At 41.2% G+C, this 21112-nt stretch overlaps 1 protein-coding gene across 1 annotated transcript in view; it reads left to right on the top strand.

Annotated features, from left to right (window-relative positions):
* LOC114356037 (uncharacterized) overlaps nucleotides 1-21112 on the top strand; it is a 143881-nt gene that overhangs the window by 83614 nt on the left and 39155 nt on the right. Inside the window, exons 4-7 of the mRNA XM_028309122.1 lie at nucleotides 1978-2222; nucleotides 2950-3080; nucleotides 4550-4721; nucleotides 14614-14751. Coding sequence (XP_028164923.1) covers nucleotides 1978-2222; nucleotides 2950-3080; nucleotides 4550-4721; nucleotides 14614-14751 — 686 coding nt within the window. The remainder of the gene's footprint in view (nucleotides 1-1977; nucleotides 2223-2949; nucleotides 3081-4549; nucleotides 4722-14613; nucleotides 14752-21112) is intronic.

Genomic DNA, 21112 nt, shown 5'->3' with positions numbered 1-21112 from the left:
TCTTGCTTTCACGCCTAAACCACAGAACCGATTTTGATGTAATTTGGCATCGATAGATAGTTTGAGTCCCGGGAAAGGATAGTTTTTATTCCGGTTTTTAAAATAGGGACGCGCGCAATATAGTTTTTCTGTGACAGACAAAATTCCATGCGGGCGAAGCCGCGGACGGAAAGCCAGTATCAAAATAAACACTCGACATTGGCAGAAATAAACCTCCCATAAAGGAGGTTCGGTGGCCATTTCAACAAAAACAATGACAAACAAGCTGCATGGATAGGATGTTACAGTTGTAAACGGACTAGTTAGGGCCGCGGATGAGTCACATCCGTTGTCCTACTGGGGTGACGACACAGAGAGAGTACGAGGTACGAGGCTTGCCGATTTCACCGGTTACATCAGTTAGAAGTGCTGGGTATAGGTTAGTTTATTTTAGAATTACTGTAAGCCGTGTGGTTACGGCAGAGGTGGAATAGGACCAGAACTGATTTTCCCGTGGATGTCGTAAGAGGTGACTTACCGACTGGTTGATGAGTGTAGCCCATATCCAGATCTAAATACCCTGATCATGATGATGAATTGCCGTATGTCGAGAGACTCGTAGGACAAAATGACACCAGTTTTTTTTAGTTAATCAATAATCACCCCACTCTACCCGTGGATGCCTTAAATCAAAATCAAAATTATCTTTATTTGTTTAGACTAATCAATTAGTTCTTGCAAATCGTCAAATGCTCTTAAGAAGCCTATACATGTCTCATTCTTTTTTTGCCCTACCAGCGCTTCGAGACAAACATTTGGCAAGTGCTGAGAAGAAGCGCCGCAACAAACTCAGTCACCACTGTCTGCCGGTTTAAAATTATAAAAAAATATGAAAAAGTAGGAAGTTACATACATTCAGAAGCAAGTTACTTACCACTTAAGAGGTGACTTACCAGCTAGTTGGGGAGTGTAGGCAATCATATCCTGACCTAAATGATTTGATGATGATGATGAAGAATTACCGTATGTCGAGAGACTCGTAGGACAAAATTACCAATTCTCGCTTGAGTTTCCTCGTTTGACTATATTGATTGACCCCGGCCAAATTGTACGACCCCAATCCCAAATAACGCAATCCCCGTTTACCTAGCTATTTCAGGTTTTGACACACTTAGGTATTTCAGTATTAGCCGTGCTCTTTAGCTTTTCACCGCTATTACACATGGATCCAGCGACCTGTTAATTAACCATTGGTCAAATCCGTCAAAGAGGATTATTCCAGTTTTTTCACATGTTTGGGATATCACCTGGGTGAAGAAAGTGGAATTTTTAGTGTCCTCATTTCACCTCGGAACCTTTTTACCCAGGTGAACAAAGGGGAATAAAGGTACAAGTTGGTAGCGGACGATATGAGGCAGCAGCGGACGACATGTCGCAGCGACACCACTTGTTTCTATTTCTATGAAATAGCAGTCGTTGCAAGCGACACGTCGCCTGAAAGTATTTCATAGAAATACATAGAACGTGACCTGTCTCGGCGACGTTGTGGCGACGTGTTGTCCGCCGCTGCCGCGTAGTCGGCTACGAATTTGCACCTTTCCGTCAAAGATCGTGGTCTTATTATCCAGTGTTCGTTCGTTTCAGCCAAATTAATGACGTCCACTGCTGGACAAAGGCCTCCCCCAAGGTTTTCCACAATGAAAGGTCCTGCGCTGCCCGCATCCAGGCTTTTCCCGCGACCTTCTCCAGATCGTCAGTCCACCTAATAGGAGGCCAGCCCAGCCCACGCTACGTCTTCTAGCCCATGGTCGCCACTCAAGAACTTTTCTGCCTCAACGGCCATCGTCTCTACGAGCTATGTGCCCCGCCCACTGCCACTTGATTTTAGCGATTCTACGAGCTATGTCGGTCACTTTGGTTCTCCTGCGGATCTCCTCAGTATTATCACATTACCCAGTGTATTTTAACTTTATTGACTAAACTTTGTTACTTGCGCAGGCGCCGACATGTCGTTCCAAGGGGAGTACGCCGCTCAGATGCTTGGCTTAGCCGGCGGGGGTGAGGGCGGGGCGGCGGGGCGCGCGGACGAGCCGGCCGCCTCCCCTCGCCCCGCGTCGAGGCCCTATGCGCCTGACACCGCCACCGCTCCCGCCACCGCGCCCGCGCCCGCTCCCGCCGGCTCGCCCTTCAGGAAGGACGAGAAGGAGACCAACCACGTGCCCAAGTTTAATAATGTGAGTGAGGTATGGTGCTTTTGGTTTGATTTAGCCCACCGACTTTTAGTTGGCCGATAGTTGGGCCCGATCCTATTTCGTATGAAGAATCGGCCGATACCAAATCGGTGTAATGTGCGTACTTCCATACATGCCCATGATTAACTGCCCGACTAAACTATCGGCCAACTAAAAATCGGCAGTCTGCGGCTAGACTTATAGAAAGAATCCACAGCTGCCTAGCTGGGGGTTCTTGGGTTGGATGCCAGATGCGGCAGCAGTCAACTGCTTCAAATGATAAACTTAGTCGATTTCATAATTATCAGCCAGTTGTACTTACAATCAGTGTAGAGATATAAGCTTTCCCCAGGCACCAAAGAATTGATCTTCGATTTTTCAACCAACCATTGCAAGTTTTCTTCATGAGGAGTGATGAGGGTGTCGGTCTAACGAGCATCCTCAACGACGTAGCTTTTGCTTTTGCCGCAAGAGCGAAATCGTGTTCTAGATGTTTTTTTTTTCTTAATTTAATCCTATGCTACAATTCGGTCGAGTTAACTACACACTTGGTGGCCGTGACGTCACATCGACGCTCTAGGGCAAACACGGGGAAATGTGCGGGTGAGTGCGAAGGAGTATCGCATTCCAGCGAGGTGCGCAGCTAACTCGACCGGATTGTAGTTGCTATTTTATCATCATTTATCAACAAGAAAGAAACTAAATGTCCTCTCTTATTAACTGTATGCTGTACTTTTAGCAGCGGTTTCCCCCCGCGGGCGCGGAGGAAGAGGGCGTATTAGACCTGCGGGCGCGGGACCCGTCCGTCATCTCCGTGGGCTCGCAGCACTCCGGCGCGTCCGAGCCGGCGGGCTACCTGGACGCCGTCAGGTGAGCTGCCCTATTGTGTGCTCGTATACGGGACTATTCCCACCTCTCGTTCCCACCACTGCAACTCCTGTGTAGCCAGGATCTACAGCTTGACCGCCACAAAAACCCAACCAATGAAGGTCAAGTTTGTCCCGGGGGAAAGTTAAACTGTCATTGGACCCGCAACGATATTAATCAGAAGAACATAGGAGGAGTTCGAAATTAAGGTTCGACTTCCCTCCATTGCAAAGCGGATGACAGGTGACAAACAAAGGTTTAAAACCTTTAAGAAAAAGATTATGTGTGGTCGTATACCGTGTTACCCACTAGGTGGACCGACGATGTGGACCGACGATCTGGTGAAGGTCGCGGGAGGTGCCTGGATGCGAGCGGCGCAGAACCGGTCTTAGTGGAAAATCCTTGGGGGAGGCCTTTGTCCAGCAGTGGACGTCTTTCGGCTGAAGCGAACGAACGAATACCGTACCGGGAGTGATCCCCCTCTGATGCAACTCCTGTATAGTCAGGGTCACAAAATTACTTCTGACCAGGTGGGATACCTGGACGCTGTCAGGTGAGCTGCCCTATTGTGTGTTCCTTACCGTCTATGGAAGTAATCCCACCTCTACAGTATAGTCAGGATCACAACACTATCTCTGACCCAGTGGGACCTGGACGCTGTCAGGTGAGCTACCATATTGTGCGGTCTTATACCGTACCGGGGGTAATCCCACCTCTGCTGCAATTCCTGTATGGCCAGGATCACAAAATTACCTCTGACCAGGTGGGATACCTGGACGCCGTCAGGTGAGCTACCATATTGTGTGGTTCTTTACCATACCGGGAGTGATCCCACCTCTGATGCAACTCCTGTTTAATAATGTTCACAACATTACCTCTGACCCGGAGGGATACCTGGACGCCGTCAGGTACGCTACCATTTTATGTGATCTTTTACTGTTAACGGGAGTAATCCCGTCTGCAATCTCCACTATTGGAACTCCTCTGCCCTGTCAGATAAACTAAACTTAACTTTTTTCGGCTATTTTACCGTCTTCGGAGTGACGTCATCTGTTCTTCCTATTGCTGCAACTCATGCATAGCCTGGATCTATGGCCCACCACCAATGAGTCAGGTTTGTCCTACAACTGTTCACACTAAGTGCTATTCTATATTATCTTTTATAGTACTTACTGCCAAGGAGTGAGACTTCCTGTTTGTGTGTTCCCAAACTAACTAACACAGGCCTTGAAGGCAGCAATGAGCAAGTTAAGTTAAGCTCGCTTTACCATTAGATCGCATCCGCATTCTTTGGGTGATTCTGTTATTATTTCGGTGCGGATTCCAAGACAATCACTTATCCCCGATTATGCTCAGTTATTACCGGTCAGGACAGATATATAGCTCGATTGGACTTGCGACAAGTTTTATCCTCTGCTTGATGTAATATTTCTTGCTAATATTAATTTATGCTCCATTCATCTCCATTCCAGATCAACGGTCTCGGTATACAGTGGCAACTCCAATTCGAGCTCGGACCGGGACATCCTGGACTTGTCTATGCCCGACAAGAACTCTATGACGGAGGTGTGCTACGTGTGCGGTGATGAATACAAGCGCGGGACTCTGTATAACCTGAACACCAAGGAACCGAAGGATAAGGCGGTAAGTGGGATCTTGTAGCACCTTTTGGCTGGTTTTAGTGTCACGCGGACTGTCAGTGTGGATCGCTCCGCACGTCACAGCCGATTTGTATGAACTGCTAGGCTCGAACGCTCCTTAGAAGTTCATACAAATTGGCCGTGCGGACCGGGTCCTCACCGGACGGTCCGCGTGACACTAAAACCAGCCTTATACAGTCTGTAGTGCCTCTAGGCAGACTGCAGCACCTCTATGCCGCCTGTAGATGTTTAATTAACCAGTTCGCAGTTTATGTTGCTCGAAAGATCGTATGTTAAGTTCAGAAGTGGAAAACTTATTGACATGGAAAACAGTAGTAATTCATCTCTGGTCTTAGTAGGTTATTCATGCAGCCCATACTGGTAGCGCCATCTCATAGTGGCTCGTGGAACTACTTGCACATTTTAGTTGCTCTCATAGGCCAGCTTCACGCGTTGGCCTCAACGTTGGTCCCAATGCCACTTGGATAACGAGTGGACGTAAAAAATACATTGTCCCAACGTTGGCCCCAACGTGATAGAGCCGGCCATAGTCAAAGGCAAGTGGTGCTCTATCTGCAAAAGTACCTACCGTACATGAATAAAGGTTTTGTGGCGACATTACGTGACTCGCTTAGAGAAGTTTTTAAAGAAATCAATATATTGACTGTGGCTTCGCAATACATATTTGATAACATTATGTATGTCCGTAAACATATACATTTATTTACTAAGAAAAGTGACGTCCACTCATTTAACACGAGACATAAGAATAAACTTGCTGTTCCATCATTTAGGTTGCATAAGATAGGTAATTCATTCTTGGGGAAATGTATTACCATATTTAACAAAATACCACACAACCTTGTCGAATTGCCAATAAACAAATTTAAGATACATATAAAAAATACCCTTATGTCCAAAGGGTACTACAAGGTTCGAGACTATATTGATGACAAGGATGCGTGGTCAGTTCAGTCTGCACATATTTGATGTACTTAAATTTGACTATTCTTACCGTTAGATAATTCCTGGCAATAAGTGGTGACTGAGTTTGTTCCGGCGTTTCTTCTCAGCACTTGCCATATGTTTGTCTCGAAGCGCTGGTAGGGCCCAAAAGATAAGGAGACATGTAAAGTGCCCCATAAGGGCTACCTTTTCTTTTTTTATTATTTTCTATTGACGTTCATAAGTGCCACTTGTGGTCTAAACTGAATAAATATTTTTGATTTTGATTTTGATTATAATGACAAGCAAACTACAAAGATCAATAAAATCAGTAATGAACTTTTTTCGTAGACGTCATCGTTTTTCCTTGTCTGAGAACCTGGCAACACTCAACCTTGTGGTTATATTATTTTCCCTAGCAATAAAGTTTAAACAATTCGAACCTTACAAGTGACTTTTCTTCCTTTGTTAAGTGAAAAAGAAAATAGAATTATTTTTAACTTAACCCTTTTTGAGTACCTACCTGACGCCTTTTTAAAACTTGGGAAAAGGGTAGACGACGGTTGCTATGTTATGTAACCTCAGTCAAATAATCTAAACTGTTTTATTTTCGCTTATATTTACGACAGACTACAGAAAAGCCCCGATGAACGGTTTTGAACTTAATTGCTAAAGTAATAAGATCCAATCAGCAGTGCAACAATTTGTTGAATGAGTTGCATTGTAGTTTCGTCGACACATCATAGATGGCGTTACTGTATTAATTTTAATATCGTTCATTCTTTTCTCGCCGTGTATTTCTATTAGTTTTAAATCTTATAATGCTTGTCTTTTACGTTTAAAGTTGCCTTGTAATGATTTAGCAGGCGCGCACACCGTTGATTTTTAGTTGGCCGATAGTTGTGCCTGATTTTAAATTGTATGAAGAATCGGCCAAATCGAATCTGCGTAGTGTGCGCACTCCCATACATGCCCATACTGATCAATTGCCCGACTAAACTATCGGCCGACGAAAAATCAACGGTGTGCGCATATATTTTTTCCTACTGTGAACCAACCATTTTTTACGCGTAGAAAGATTCGAATACTTTTAAAAAGTATAATCTGCAAAGATGAGCTCATCCAATGACCTGTGTCTCAAACCCGGTCTTTGCCCCACAATCGTTTTAAAAATACACGATTGTAGTAACATTATGTTATCGCTTGACTCCTGACCCGGTCTTGCTACTGATTTGACCCGGCGATATTTTTGATGCATTTACATTGTAACGTCAACAATTAGTTTTATAGTATAGTAGCGATCTGCCGCACAATTTATAAACGCAGTAAGTAACACGTGAACAGTTTCGAGAAAAACGCGATCAAAGTTGAAATTTTATTTTGGGGTGTCTACAATTAGTTACGCAAATATTTGTAAAAAAAATTATATGGGCTTATAGAGCTAAACTCAAAGTTTATTTTGATATGAGGTTTTTGTATTTTAATTAATATTTTGTATTTAAAATTATTAAAAAACTGTTTATGTTATGGATTAACTAAGTTTTCGTTCGATACTTACTACCCATGAATGCAGTATGATTGTTCCTTACTGCGTTTATCAGTAGTTTTCGTTACTTACGGTACATGTGTTAAATGATTGATTTAAATTTTAGTTCTTACAACGTAATATATGCGCCGTATCTTTACAACTTACTGCATTTATGAGTGGGAGTGTGAATCAAAATAATTTATCAAAACTTTAAATGCGCAGTAATAATACAATTATACTGCGCTTATCATAAGCCAATAACGCTTTCATGTTGAACTTTCCCAAATGACCAAGGGGTAAATGAAACAAGTATTACAAAATAATTGCTGAGATCGCTTGTTATTCAATCAAAAATTAAGATATGGCACCCACTTTTAGATCTTAAATATACCAATCTAATAAAATAAAGACTCGGTCGTTCGTTTCAGCCGAAAGACGTCCACTGCTGGACAACGGCCTCCCCCAAGGATTTCCACAAAGACCGGTCCTGTGCCGCTCGCATACAGGCACCTGACGCGACCTTCACCAGATCATCGGTCCACCTAGTGTGAGGCTTGCCCAAGCTGCGTCTTCCAGCTCATGGTCGCCACTCAAGAACTTTCCTGCCCCAGCGGCCATCAGACAACTTATAGTGTCTCCAACCTTCAGAGGAGTGGGTACAGCACGGCATTTGACATGATTTTTGTCTTGTCCATTAAAGACCCATTTGTTGAGAGGCTCTATTGAGGCAATCGAGGATTGAGCTTAGATCCTCCACGTTCTCAGCCATGACTACGATATCGTCCTCGAATCAAAGATGGGTGATGTACTCGCTGATGATATTTATGCCCAATCCGCTCCAGTCCAGAAGCTTGAAAACATCTTCCAGAGTGGTAGTGAACAGTTTTAGAAATATGACATCTCCCTGTCTGACCCCTCGCTGCAACTGAAGTCCTGATCCCGGAGACGGACTGACATTGTGGCCTATTCGTACAAGCCCTTCAACGATTATATCTATAGTAAATTTGGCACCGTTGGAGAGACTGTAGCTTGAAGAGAGAAGTCTTTCTCATAGACCACAAATGCCAGACAAAGTTGCTGATTATTCTCCTCAGTTTTCTGCCATAGATAAGTATGTGGTCTATCGTACTAAAGCCTTATCGGAAACCGATTTGTTCGGGAGGCTAGATGTCGCGTGAAACCATTCATGATGACTCTCAAAAACAGAATCAGAAGTGAGATGGGTATAAAATAAATTCTTCAACAAGGTTTTGTTGCCTTTTTTGAAGAAGAGTATCACCACACTTCTGTGCCATGCCGTAGGCGTTTTTCCCTCAAGGATGACGGAATCGAATAGCTTCTAAAGAGCCTTTAGTACCGGCGTTCCGCCTGATTTCAGAAGCTCAGCCGTGATTCCATCATCGCCCGGTGCCTTGTTGTTTTTCAGCTGTTTGAGAGCCATTCTAATCTCGTACAGACACGTCCGGGATATCTTCGGTATAGTGTCGGGTCAATCTAGCTCTTGGGTCTTCGGCTAGATTTGTCATTTGGACAGGTTTTCAACTTCTTCCAATAACGTAAGAGTCAGCCACTGCGTTCATAACATGTTAACACCTAGGCAGCACTCTGACAATCCTTAGTATGTACGCAGTATAATTGTAATTACTGCATTAATATTAAGTACAAGTCATCTGTTTTTCCTATGGAAACATAATATCAGTGTGTGTTTAAGTGGAATTACTGCACATATACTATGTGCAAGGTGAACTTAACAATTGTAGAAACATAATAAGAATGATGTAATAGGCACATACTGCACTATTACTGTGTAGCAAATTAAGTAAGCGCGAGTATTCACGTAATATTAAGTTATTATGTGCTCTTACTGCTAACATAGTATGTGAAGAAACCTACAATCTGCTCTTTACTGCGTTTATGATAACATGTATCTTCCGTTCTAAGATAGATAGAAAAAAACGGGTCTTTGATTCTTATAGATCGCGATGTCAGGATTCAGAATATTCAAAACAATCATAAATGCAGTAAGTGGTACTTACTGCGTTTATAAATTGTGCGGCAGCGATATAATGGTGATAAATATAATAGACAGGTCTGTTAATTTTTCGTTGTTAACTATTCCACATTTGAGGTGAGACCGTGTTTTGCAGTGGGAAGTATTTTGTTTTGCTATTCTATACTTCCCTGATGAGGGTATTGTTATTCATGACTACTTTATAATAAATCGTTTGTAGCCCCTCCAAGGGACGTTAGAAATCTTGAAACAAAGGTCAACTAATATTAGCATTGATTTTCCTAGTTAGTAATGTTTGTGGTCAAAAAATACCTGCCTTGTTATGCATAAAAAAATGTGCATAAACCTAATTTTGATTGCAAAATTAAATATGTACTTGATTCTAAAGGCATTGAAACAGCTCAGTCACTGGTTTTATAGCTTTTGTATTTTTAAAACGTTTACATAATAGCCCAGCAGTCTGTCGCAGATCAAAAAATTTTATCGTTGTTTTGCGGCACCTTTCTCAAGTAACTTTACACCACATGACTCGATAACGATCGCGCTATATTTAACGTGCTGACACGATAAACTGCCATATCGGTGTATAATGACGTCACTGGCCAATCAACGCACACTGTCTGCGAACAAATAGGCAATAAATTGAATATCGGCGGTGTATCTTTGGGGTCAGGGGGCGGAGGCCGAGGGTTATCCGCCATGGAAAATATCGCGAGTACCGACGTAACCTTGCGGGCTCGACAGAGGTTATCGCGGCTGGCCAATCGGATGTAGAACGGTAAAAATTAGGCCAAGTTGCGCGCTAAATGAATGTGTCTGGTAATTCGGTTACAACGGTATCGGTATGAATCATGTTAGGTCTTTAAAAATTGGTATCGGTAATGTAAGGTTGAAAGGCTATCTGGCGTGGAAAATATACAGTTGAGTGTGACATTTTTATCTCTTAGGTTATCGCGAACAGCTACCATATTAGTCATATTTAGAAGGCCAATATCCATTTTCTATTATTAAATAAATATCATTCAAAATGTTGAAAGTAACTAGCTATCTACCATCACTTTTAGTATAGTTCTTGCAACTCATGAAGGCGAGTGAGCTTTACGATAGTGTAATGTCTATCAGAACTTGAAAAACGAACAGTAGCAAGCCACCACACATGTAAAGCTCACTCGCCTTCGTGAATTGCAACAACTATACTTACTCAATGGCACACCGAGAGTAGCGGCTGCATTGCAAAACAAACTCTCACATCGTAGGGAATAAGGGTGGTTTCAATGTTGACAGTTAAGTCCGATGTGCTATATTGTGTGCGCGTTTGTTAGTTTATAATTAGTTAGAAAACTTTAATCACGATTGAAAAAAACCTCTTCACTCAAGACTTGGCTCTCATCTACCGTGCGCTTCCCAGCAATAAGAACAGTCGTTACCCTCGTGACAAGAGACATCATTCTTAATCGTATCTTTTTATAACATAGATATTTACTGCCTTTGTTTAAACAGCGTCGTGTAAAAAGTGTCACAAGTCATGTGATTGATTACATCGGTGTTGAATAACATGATATGAGAATTGTTGCTTTTTATGGATATATTTAAACGATACTGCTGTATTTCTGGAATAATTTTTATTTATTGTCGTCAGACGATTTTATCTGATTGATATTAAAAAGAGGTAAAAATTTAGTGGCTTTTTAACAAGCTTTAAAAAACTATTTCATGATCAAGGGCGATGCACGGTAGCCGAACGGTGAATGGTGGACTCGTGATCTGAGGAACGCGGGTTCGAAACCCGCCGCCGCTCGATTATTGTGGTGAACCCACTCGTAACACAAGCATATTTATTTAGCTACCACGAGGGGTTAACGGGATTATTAGTCATTTGTATACAAATTTCAAAGAGCATCAAGACCTAAGCTAAGATAGTTTATCTTACCTCGCAAAGCTGATGCAGTTTTCCATAGTGTTTTTATCGTTTGCAATCTGCAATAAACTATGGAAAACTGTATTAAGCTAAACATAGCTTGGCTCTTGGTCTACAACCGGCATAACAGACTATATCACGAGCCTAATTCAAAATTCCATGAATGAATGCCAACGAAAATTGGGCTACAAAACCTTATTAAGTTAGATATAACAGTTCACTCAGTTCAAATGTCAACTAGTTTTATCAACGCATACCATATGCGTAGTATTTTTGACGAGTGAATCTTTCTACCGATATCGAATCGCTTCGTAATCAATATGCAGTGTTGCCTCATCTGGCGGGGTCATATTTTATGTTCGCATGTGCGCGCGGGCGCATTCAAAACATGTTTGTGTCCGTGCTTTCGGACTGGCTTTTGCCCGCGAATTTGTTCGTGCAAACTTATGTCAAAAAGGAGGACTTACTACAGATGTAATAAGTAATGGTAATGGATGGTCCTGTTCTTTATTTCTTCATTATTATTGCCATATTTGTGAAATTGACATGTCCAGGGGTAGTAGGGCGATGGCGACCTTATGTTGATCATTTTGGTAAGCGAGTTTGTTTTGTTATTAAAAATATTGCATTTTTTTACGATTAGCAATTTTTCTGTTCGTCCCTCCGTTGTCTTTGTGCAATAATAACGTCTAGATGAGTCAATAAGTATTTTAATTTTATAAAAAAGCACCGCAACCTGCTCGTTGTTCCTTTGATCCGGCTCGAAGGACCAATTGATTTAGAAAAGCCAAGAAAGTGTATAACAAAGATTGTTGATGGTTACAAAATTGAAACAAAATGCAAATAATTTTAAAAACATTTGCTTGGGATTTTCTGTTCCACAATCAATATGTACAAAACATTTCTGTTATATCTAGATGCACCTTCTTGATCCCTTGTTTACCATAATTATGTTGATATTCTAAACATTGTGTAAATATTTGTCAAGTGCTCTTATCAGTCTGATGTATAGAGTCGTGAGAATCCGGCGAAAACCGGCCGCGTATCTTAATGGGATCCTTTTGTTTCTATTGTAAGAAATTACTTGTTGTCGTAAAGTAATTTAATGAGAGAATTGATAACCTTTTAATCACTCTTTAGTTTTGATGGAGCGGTGAAAGGCTACGACTTTAATTGCATCGATAGGAATATTTGAGCTGATGACACAAGTCATAACATTAACTACTATTTTAAATGTATGTGTGTATTAGATTATAGTATTGTCCTGTTCGTCACGTGAGTATGTATTGACAGAAATCAGATAAAATTATGTAGTGTTGAGATTGTAGTATTTTATTTGTCCAAGTGAGGGTTTTACTTGTTTTTAAGTTCTATGATTTATTTAGTATCTGAATGTAGGTACTAGGTAGCTTGACAGTTTCCTCGTATATAAATAAAAAAAAACCTCTTATTCGTATCCTTTCTGTCGTATTTATCCATAAACAATTTGTCTTCCTTTTGCCATCTTCATGTCGTTAATTTTCCGAAAGTATGGAATGTTGAAAGACGAGCTCTAAAATAGAGTTTAACTTGCTTTATAAATAATTGTAAAAGCTTTAAAGGTCAATATTACATTTCAATGTTAATGCAATTAATTGCAAATTGCGCATCGCTCTAAATAGTGCAGCCGAGCGAGATTGATCCGTGGTGCTATCGCAGAGGTCTGCACAGGGGTAGTGCAGAGGTGAGAGATAAAATTATGTGTTGAGACGGAAGTCTATTTGATTTATGATCGATTATTTCATTGGCAAATCAGACAAATAGCTGATAGAATCGATTGGCGCTGATCTATCGAGACTGCGATAGAATTTGGACTTAAACCATTAAAACGGAATCGATATAATGCCACGATGTCGTGTCATACAGGCTAGGCAAGCCCGGGTCTTAGCTAAAACTCCTGGCTTCATCATCATCATTTCAGCCATAGGACGTCTACTGCTGAACATAGGCCTCCCCTAATGCTTTCCACGTTGATCGATTGTTAGCGGCCTGCGTCCAGCGGACGTCCCACGCTGCGTTTTCCGGTACACGGCCTCCATTCCAGAACCTTGCTGCCCCATCGGCCGTCAGTTCTGCGTACTATGTGCCCTGCCCATTGCCACTTCAGCTTGCTAATCCGTCGGGCTATGTCAGCGACTTTAGTTCGTTTGCGGATTTCCTCCAAAGGAAAAACTCCTGGCTTACTCGACGAAATTGCCTTTCAGCCGTGTGGTTTTGGCAGAGTAGAATAGGAATGCCATCACTCTTTCCGTGGTTGTTGCAAAAGTCGACTGGCCCCACCCGTTTAGGCAGCTTGGAGAGTGTAGACCAAATCCTCTATTTGCCTTCGGTGAATTGCAATGGGTATGAATACTAAAGGTCATAGCAGACTTGCCAACTCGGAAAGGGAAACATTGTACTGCCTTTCGCGAGCTGTCATCGCCTTTCGCGCTCTATAACTGCGAATCGCGGTGTTTACGTTACGGTGCGGATAAGTGTGCGTTGTAGTATGGAGTCTCAAGTTGATACGGTTACGATTTCTTTCCGGGTTGATAAGTTTGCTTAGTCTCTCTACTCGACCTGTGGTTGACTGCCAGATAATGCCACCTGGCATTAAGTCCGCCACTGTACAGTTGTATGTGCAAAAGTGTAAATAAATAAATAAGTGTTCTACGTCCTTTAGTGACCAGCTGGGCTAGGATGCGCGCCGTGATATACTTTATCGACGTCAAAATGTATGGGCAAAATCGATAAAATGGCGTGATAACCGCTCATCGCGGCGCGCATCCTAGGCCTACTGATGATGATACCTTAAACAGGGTTCGAAAGGATAATTATCAAGATAATTCTCATGATAATTATCGTGATGATAACAGATGGATAATTATCGGTTGATAATAACCAAAAAATGCGCTCTTGAAAATGAACTGTATTCAAAGTTTTTGAACGTGTATTTCCGCACTTTCGTCTAGTGGTGGGCGTTAATCAACATACTTAGATAGTTATGAACCTATCTATTTAGCTCCAAAATGATCACTAGTTATCTAGCGTCAAAATATTTATCTATTTTCCAAGCATTATGCGACTAGCAATGGACAACTTGACTACAATCAGCCACAAAAACATGAAGTAACATTTCTTATGAAACAATATGACTAATGTATCTTATACTGTTGATAATCATGAAGCGTAATTATCTTGATAATTTCGAACCATGACCTTGAAACATGTAAAGTGACGTGTTATATTGTTTAACCATTTTCTCAACCAACACCTCAAGAGAAATGGTGGTGGCTGAAAACCAGCACTGTCTAGGGCAGGTAGTCCTTGGCGGCACATGCTGAGCCACCTCCATTTGCTTTTTCTTTTAGCATATAAGTTATTTTAAGCTTATAATGTAATTTTGTTTCTTGTAATTCCTTTTATGTGTAAAAAGCAATAAACGTTTTATTTATTTTTATTTTATTTAATTCCAGAACAAACAGGCGTACTTCCCGATCTTCGGCGAGCAGCACCCGCGGCCGCCGCGCTCGCGGCCCAAGGACGCGCAGGGCACCGTGCGCGCCTGCGCCGCCTGCCACCACCACCTGCTACAGCAGTGGAACACCTACCAGGTACGTCTGATATAGACCACTAGCGGCCGCCCGCGACTTCGTACGCGTGGATCCCGTTTTACCCCCTTCATCTATCTTACGCGGTTTACATTTTTTCATACAAATGATTTTTCCCGCTAACTCCCGTTCCCGTGGGAATTTTGCAATATCCCGTTGTAACTAAGCTTTAAGTTTACTAAGGTACCTGCATGCCAAATTTCAAGCGTCTAACTTAAGCGGTTTAGATTTTTCATACAAAAGGATTTTCCCGCTAATTCCAGTTCCCGTAGGAATTTCGGGAATTCCTTTCTTAGTGCACCTCTACGGCACCTAAGCTACGTCCCTTCCAAATTTCAAGTGCCTACGTTTAGCCGTTTAGGCTGTGCGTTGATATGTCAGTGAGTTGGTCAGTTTCTCCTTTTATACAGGGTGTTAGGTAAATGGGTATATAAGCCGACACTAGCCCATGTTAACATGGGCATATAAATGGTATGGTGAAGTCAGAAATTTGATATCATCATTTTATTATTTTTAATTTTCATACAAAATAAATTTTATAAAATCAGATTTGTATGAAAATAAAAAAAAAATGAAGATAATCAATTTTCTGACTTCACCATAACGTTTATATGCCCATGTTAACATGGGCTAGTGTCGGCTCATATACCCATTTACCTAACACCCTGTATATTTAGATAGCAGAGGACCTTGCATCTGTCTCAGCGTCTCATGTCTCAGCGTGAGTTTCCTAGGCTAATAATTCAGGGCATACGCCAAAACTTACGCGGGCGCACGGAGCGAATGTCCGCTCCGGACATGGGACTGCCTTCCGCGACGTCCCGCCTCCCGTTAAGCAGGGTACTCATCTAGCCGTGTAGCACGTAATGTATCAGATACTGTATCAAGTGAGTACATAGGCACGAGCCCGCTGCGAGCTGCTCGCGCGTGGTTCGCAGGGAGATCGCAGTAGAGATGTGCCGAGTCAGACTGACTCGAGTACTGACTCAAATACCTAGCAGGTACTCACGTACTCGAGTATGTAAAATTCTGTATTCGGATCTAAAATACTCGAATACAGATTTCGAGTACTAACGGTATTCAAATACTAAGTCGTACTTTAATAGCAACCTTGTACGGCGTACAGTCGAATTTTGTATGACAATAATCTGTTATTATTTACGTTAAATACTCCTCTATCGTTCGTACATGATTTGTGATGAAATATTAGAAATTGTCATCAAAAGAAAACTACAAAGTTCGATTTAAAAAGTACTCGAGTCCACTGAAGTATTCGATTACTCGTGCCAGTACCCGAATACTTGACCAAGTCTTCCGACTCGAGTCCTAACTCGATTCTTTTATAAACGAATACCAGAAATAGCCGACTCGGCACATCACTAGATCGCAGCGACCCGCCGAGTGGCGGGTTCACTGCGGCGAGCACAAAGGGCTCGCAGTAGGATACAGCCTGTATCCTACCTGTATCATACAGGTCATACAGGAGCTCGCAGCCAGATACGCGATGACCGTGGACGAGCCGTACTCACTTAAAGGTTGGTTCCGTTACATGCTACGTTACGTGCTACATGGCAGGTGAGTACTCTGCCCTACGCGTGTGGAAACCCGTTACACGCGTCCGCGCAACTCTGCGCTGCTCATACTATTTTTCTATACAGACACGTGCGTGCACCCGTTTTAGAGTAGGCCCTAACCCGCCTGCTAAAAAGAGATAGCTAGCTACACGTTAGTTGTAAATGTAGATGTTACACCAGCAGGCTACTTGTAGATTCATCATCATCATCATTTCAGCCATAGGACGTCCAGTGCTGAACATAGGCCTCCCCTAATGCTTTCCACACGTTGATCGATTGGTAGCGGCCTGCGCTTCCCTGCTACCTTTACGATGTCGTTGGTCCACCTTGTAGGTGGACGTCCTGCGTTTTCCGGTACTTGTAGATTCACGCAGATGCAATCACCTGCTGCTTAAGTGATTGCAGGCGATACTTGCGCGCTCTGCGATCGCCCACTGTGCATTGCGCGGGCGTAAGTACGGAAAGCCCACGTCATTTTTACATCTGTTATAGGGCTGATGATTTCTGCTATGACGTAATTCCTCTGACAAGTCAATAGGCAACTGCTCGGTTCTGGTCTGGTGTGCATCCATTTGGAACTGAACTGAACATCTTAATATCTTAATCCTAACTGAATATTTAATGATTGAAATAACTCCTGCTTGGTCTCCTGCCAAGAGTTTTATTCCTATTATAAAAAACTTGATTTTCTACATATCCTCATTCCTCACGTCTAAAACAAAAAAGTAGGTAGATAGATAAAAAAATACACTTTGACCTACAATAGTCACAATTTCGGGACCTTGACAAAAACGCATTCGCTGGTGCGTAGTTATTTTTACAAAATGTACGATTCCTTTTCAAGGTTTTTTTGTCTTATGCTAATTACCTATCTTCAAATGTATTTGTGACTTGACTTTTGGCTCGCGACCTCTCCTTGACTCAGAAAACGTCTGAAGCGTGGGTGAAAAGGATGTCGTTGCGTCGAAACCAAGTGCCAAGGGTCTCTGACGAATAGGAAACTATTGGTTTACACAGAAATGTTTGTCTTATTTTATGTCTTCACCTTTTTGAAGATAAGGTTACTTCTTTGACTGACAATAAGAATGATTGACGTGTTTATTGATAGGTTATCTTTAATTAATATCATATTACTGGATATTTTTCTCATTTGCAAAAAATTCATGGTACTTTGTTGCTAACGTATCAACTAACCATTAAACCATAGAAGATACATTTTCTCAATATTCATTTTGCACCTCTTTAAAAATAATAGCAGGCATAATAGGCTAGTTGCCTAAAAAATTTTTTTTAGTCCGTAATGTTTAATATAAAAAAATATTGGACACGTATATTTTTATTTGTCAATCTAACAAATAATTACATAGTTATGGTGCGTTGAAGTTGCGCACGACGTCACAACGTGCGGCATTTTTAAGCAAGCGTTGACGTCACGGGCCTCTTCTTATGAACTTTGGGGCGCTTTATCTCTTTAAATTTTCATTAGTTTGAAAAAGTGAAAAATACGTGTAGAGTATTTTTTGATAAGTTAACTGACGGACTAATTAAAACTCTTGCTTTTTGACCCAGGCAACATCCCCATTATCGTCGTAAGATAAGCATATTACGTTTTTTACGAGATAGTATCCATTATAGGCTGTAAGAAATATAAAAATACCTGTTTGTATTAATATTATAAAGAGCTGTGGTTTTCTGAATAAATAAAAATAAAATAAATAAAGAAACAGAAAAGGCCTAAAACATTACTATGCCAACCCTGTTATGTAAAGTAACACGTCATAACACCAATTACAGCGTTACTGTTGCTGATAACGTGGAAGCGTTGCGTTATCTGCGCGCGCAATCGTTACATTTCTTTCGTACGTGACCTCTAGTTGCGTCGGTGTATCACGCATGCGCTTAGTGGATGAGTAGAGTTCGTATTGTGAGACAAATACTGTCTCATACGGGAATATTTGTATTTAGTCCATATTATAAGATAATAGCTATCACATTAGGGTGTGCTAGTGTTATTTTTTTTTCTTATTTGAGGTTAACCTCATTCTAAGTTCAGACAGAAGTCATACATAGGTAGTGGTTACATTAGCTTAATCAAAATCCAGCACTTCAAATGTAACACTGACGGCTGAGGGGTGTTGCTACTGTTGATATTATTCAGGTGTCGTGTAACCAATCAAACGCTCGCTTGCCCCTTACCGCTCAAAACATAACTGTGCAGGATTTGATAAGCAGGTCCATAATGTTTTGAGTGTCTTATCTTACCAATAGGTTGCAAAAGAAGTCTCTAAAACCAAAAAAAGATCAGATTGTAATCCAATAAGAATGTATTTAACAATTCATTGATTAATGCAAACCGTCATAGCATTATTTAATGAAATACTTTTTTGTTTCCATTTTTATGACTCTTATTCAAAATCGAACCTAGAACTAAATCTATAAACGCGAGGGTCGATACGGGCCTTCGTGGGCAGACTAAATACGGTATTGTTAGCGCATGCGTAGCGGGCGTATCTTGGGTCGCGGGGTCGCGGGCGCGGCCGGACTTGCGATAGTGAACTGTGTACATAGAGGCTTATTGCAATCTGCATAGTTTGGGAGATGCATTTCAAGTTCAGCATATTATTATTTTGACTGACGTGAAATTAAGCCTATTAAGATAAAATTAGCTTTGCTAGAGACACTTAGTTACATAAATAGTATTTATTACAGATTCTTTAAATTTCCTTAGAAATAATAAGATTTTTGCATGTGATGTGGAAAACGGGTTTCCTTTCTCACATGCCGATCTTATATGACCAATTAATCTAGGTTTTTTTTTTATAAAAAAAAATGTGCCGACAATGATGCCATTTTGTCTACTCAAGAAAAATATGCAAATGTTTAGATAAATTTTAAATACACTTAAAACTGGTATTTCATCTAATGTTTAATGCATTTTTAAAATAATGCGTATGCTACTAACAGATTATGTGAAATTTATTTTAAATTAAAACGGTAGCGAAATTTAGCCTTGATGACACACGAATGGAACTCACAAAAACCATATTAGCATAATATTCACGTTCGACATGATCCCGACTATCACATCTTGAATAATTCATCAGTACAGCCACACAATTAGCATAACCATTTACACCCACGTAATGCACTCATAATAATTCCGCCGCCACACCATGACCTAAGTAGAGGAGCTCAATCACATACTGAATGACGTGGCGCCCCGTCTGATCGCTTCCGGAGACCGCAACATCGTCTATGTAAACACTCGTGTCGATACACGGCTGTTTGACAATGTAATGTATTTCTCAAGCGGAGAAAAGTCTGCCCGCTGACCCAGTATCGCTATCGGTGCGCGGTGTCACAAGCAGTAGTGCGAACGGAACACGCGCAGACGCACGTCCTTACGCCGCGCCGGTCATCAACTATTGACGGAATCCGGAGTTTGTATCCAAACTGATACCGTATCGTAGCGATTTGTCGCAGATAAAGAATATTCCCCCCGCGTTCCGTGCCGAATATCAGTGATAATGTTCCTTTCGTGGTGTGAACGTGATGTGGCTCAATGGCAAGTTTCTCGTGCCAATGTTGCGTGAGGTATTTACATGTGATGGTGTTGTGAGTGAGTGCGATTGCCAAGTGTTAATTGGTGTTGTTGTTAAAGCAGGTGGAAACAAGGGATGGGATGCTGGCCGGTAAACAGGACTCGCCTGTGAACGGCAAGGTACCGGTTTTTTATTTATTATTCATATTATGCAGTAGCCAATAAACGATAGTGCGCTCTGGTGTTCAAGCAACATAATGTCAATGATGACCTGCTTTTATAATAGGTATGCTACAGCGATTAATGTCTTTGCAAACATAGATTATTGTGTTTTTATTTGTCTATTAATCAATATTTAAATTGTAAAATTGACATAAGATTAATTGGTATCGTAAATAAATTTTCATTTATTGTTTTACTTAATCAATAAGTTACAATAAACCGATGTTTCGGAACAGTACTCGACCTTTAGCACAACTTTCTTCTTATCTGTCACGGCATAACGCGACGCGACACTAGCGCCGCTTGACAGATGTTTGTTTACCGGCAGTTTTTAGGTTAAGCAAACTCCGCTGTGACGTCACAGATCTTGATACTGTTAGCCGAGTCTATCCGAGACGGCACACCCATTCAAGCATGGTTGTGACGTCATTGCTCGGGTTACCGGGTTTTTATGGTGATAATCAGCGATAATGATTTCGCAATAGGTTTTTTTAAACTATGCCAAGTTTTTACGACCAGTATGTATGTAGATAAGAAATGGAACTATGGGCGCTTCGAGTCAAAAGCGGGGTATGTTTATAATAAACAAGTTATAGGTCAAAGTAATAAAAATGTTATGACGCGTTTAAAATTATAGCGGTTTATCAATACTTTTATTTTAATGTTCATAATTTTGCAGATAATTTACGTTATTCGAATATAAATTATACCTGTTGGTTCAGTGATTTTTATAGCACAATAGTTAGTGTATCAGATGAATGATTTTATGAATTCACAAATCCACTGAGGAAAATCGACTAATCGACTGTACTTGCTCTTAATTTCCATAAATCACCATAAATTCATAAACGTTTGCATGGCTATGACATATTTATAAAGCTTGAACAATCCGAGAAATGGTGTCTGTATCAATAAACGGTATACAAACAGTATTGACGGGGTTTTCACTTAGGCTGTCCTTTTATGCTAATGTGTGCCCAGGTGAATGCTGTGCGTGTACTTGGTTGACCATGTCTTCATTTTTGTT

This window comes from Ostrinia furnacalis, unplaced genomic scaffold (genome assembly GCF_004193835.3).
Source record: "Ostrinia furnacalis isolate ACB-3 unplaced genomic scaffold, ASM419383v2 OfSCF2609, whole genome shotgun sequence".
NCBI classification, from domain to species: domain Eukaryota; kingdom Metazoa; phylum Arthropoda; class Insecta; order Lepidoptera; family Crambidae; genus Ostrinia; species Ostrinia furnacalis.
The sequence above is the reverse complement of the archived record's forward strand: the minus strand, read 5'-3'. Positions and strand labels throughout refer to the sequence as shown.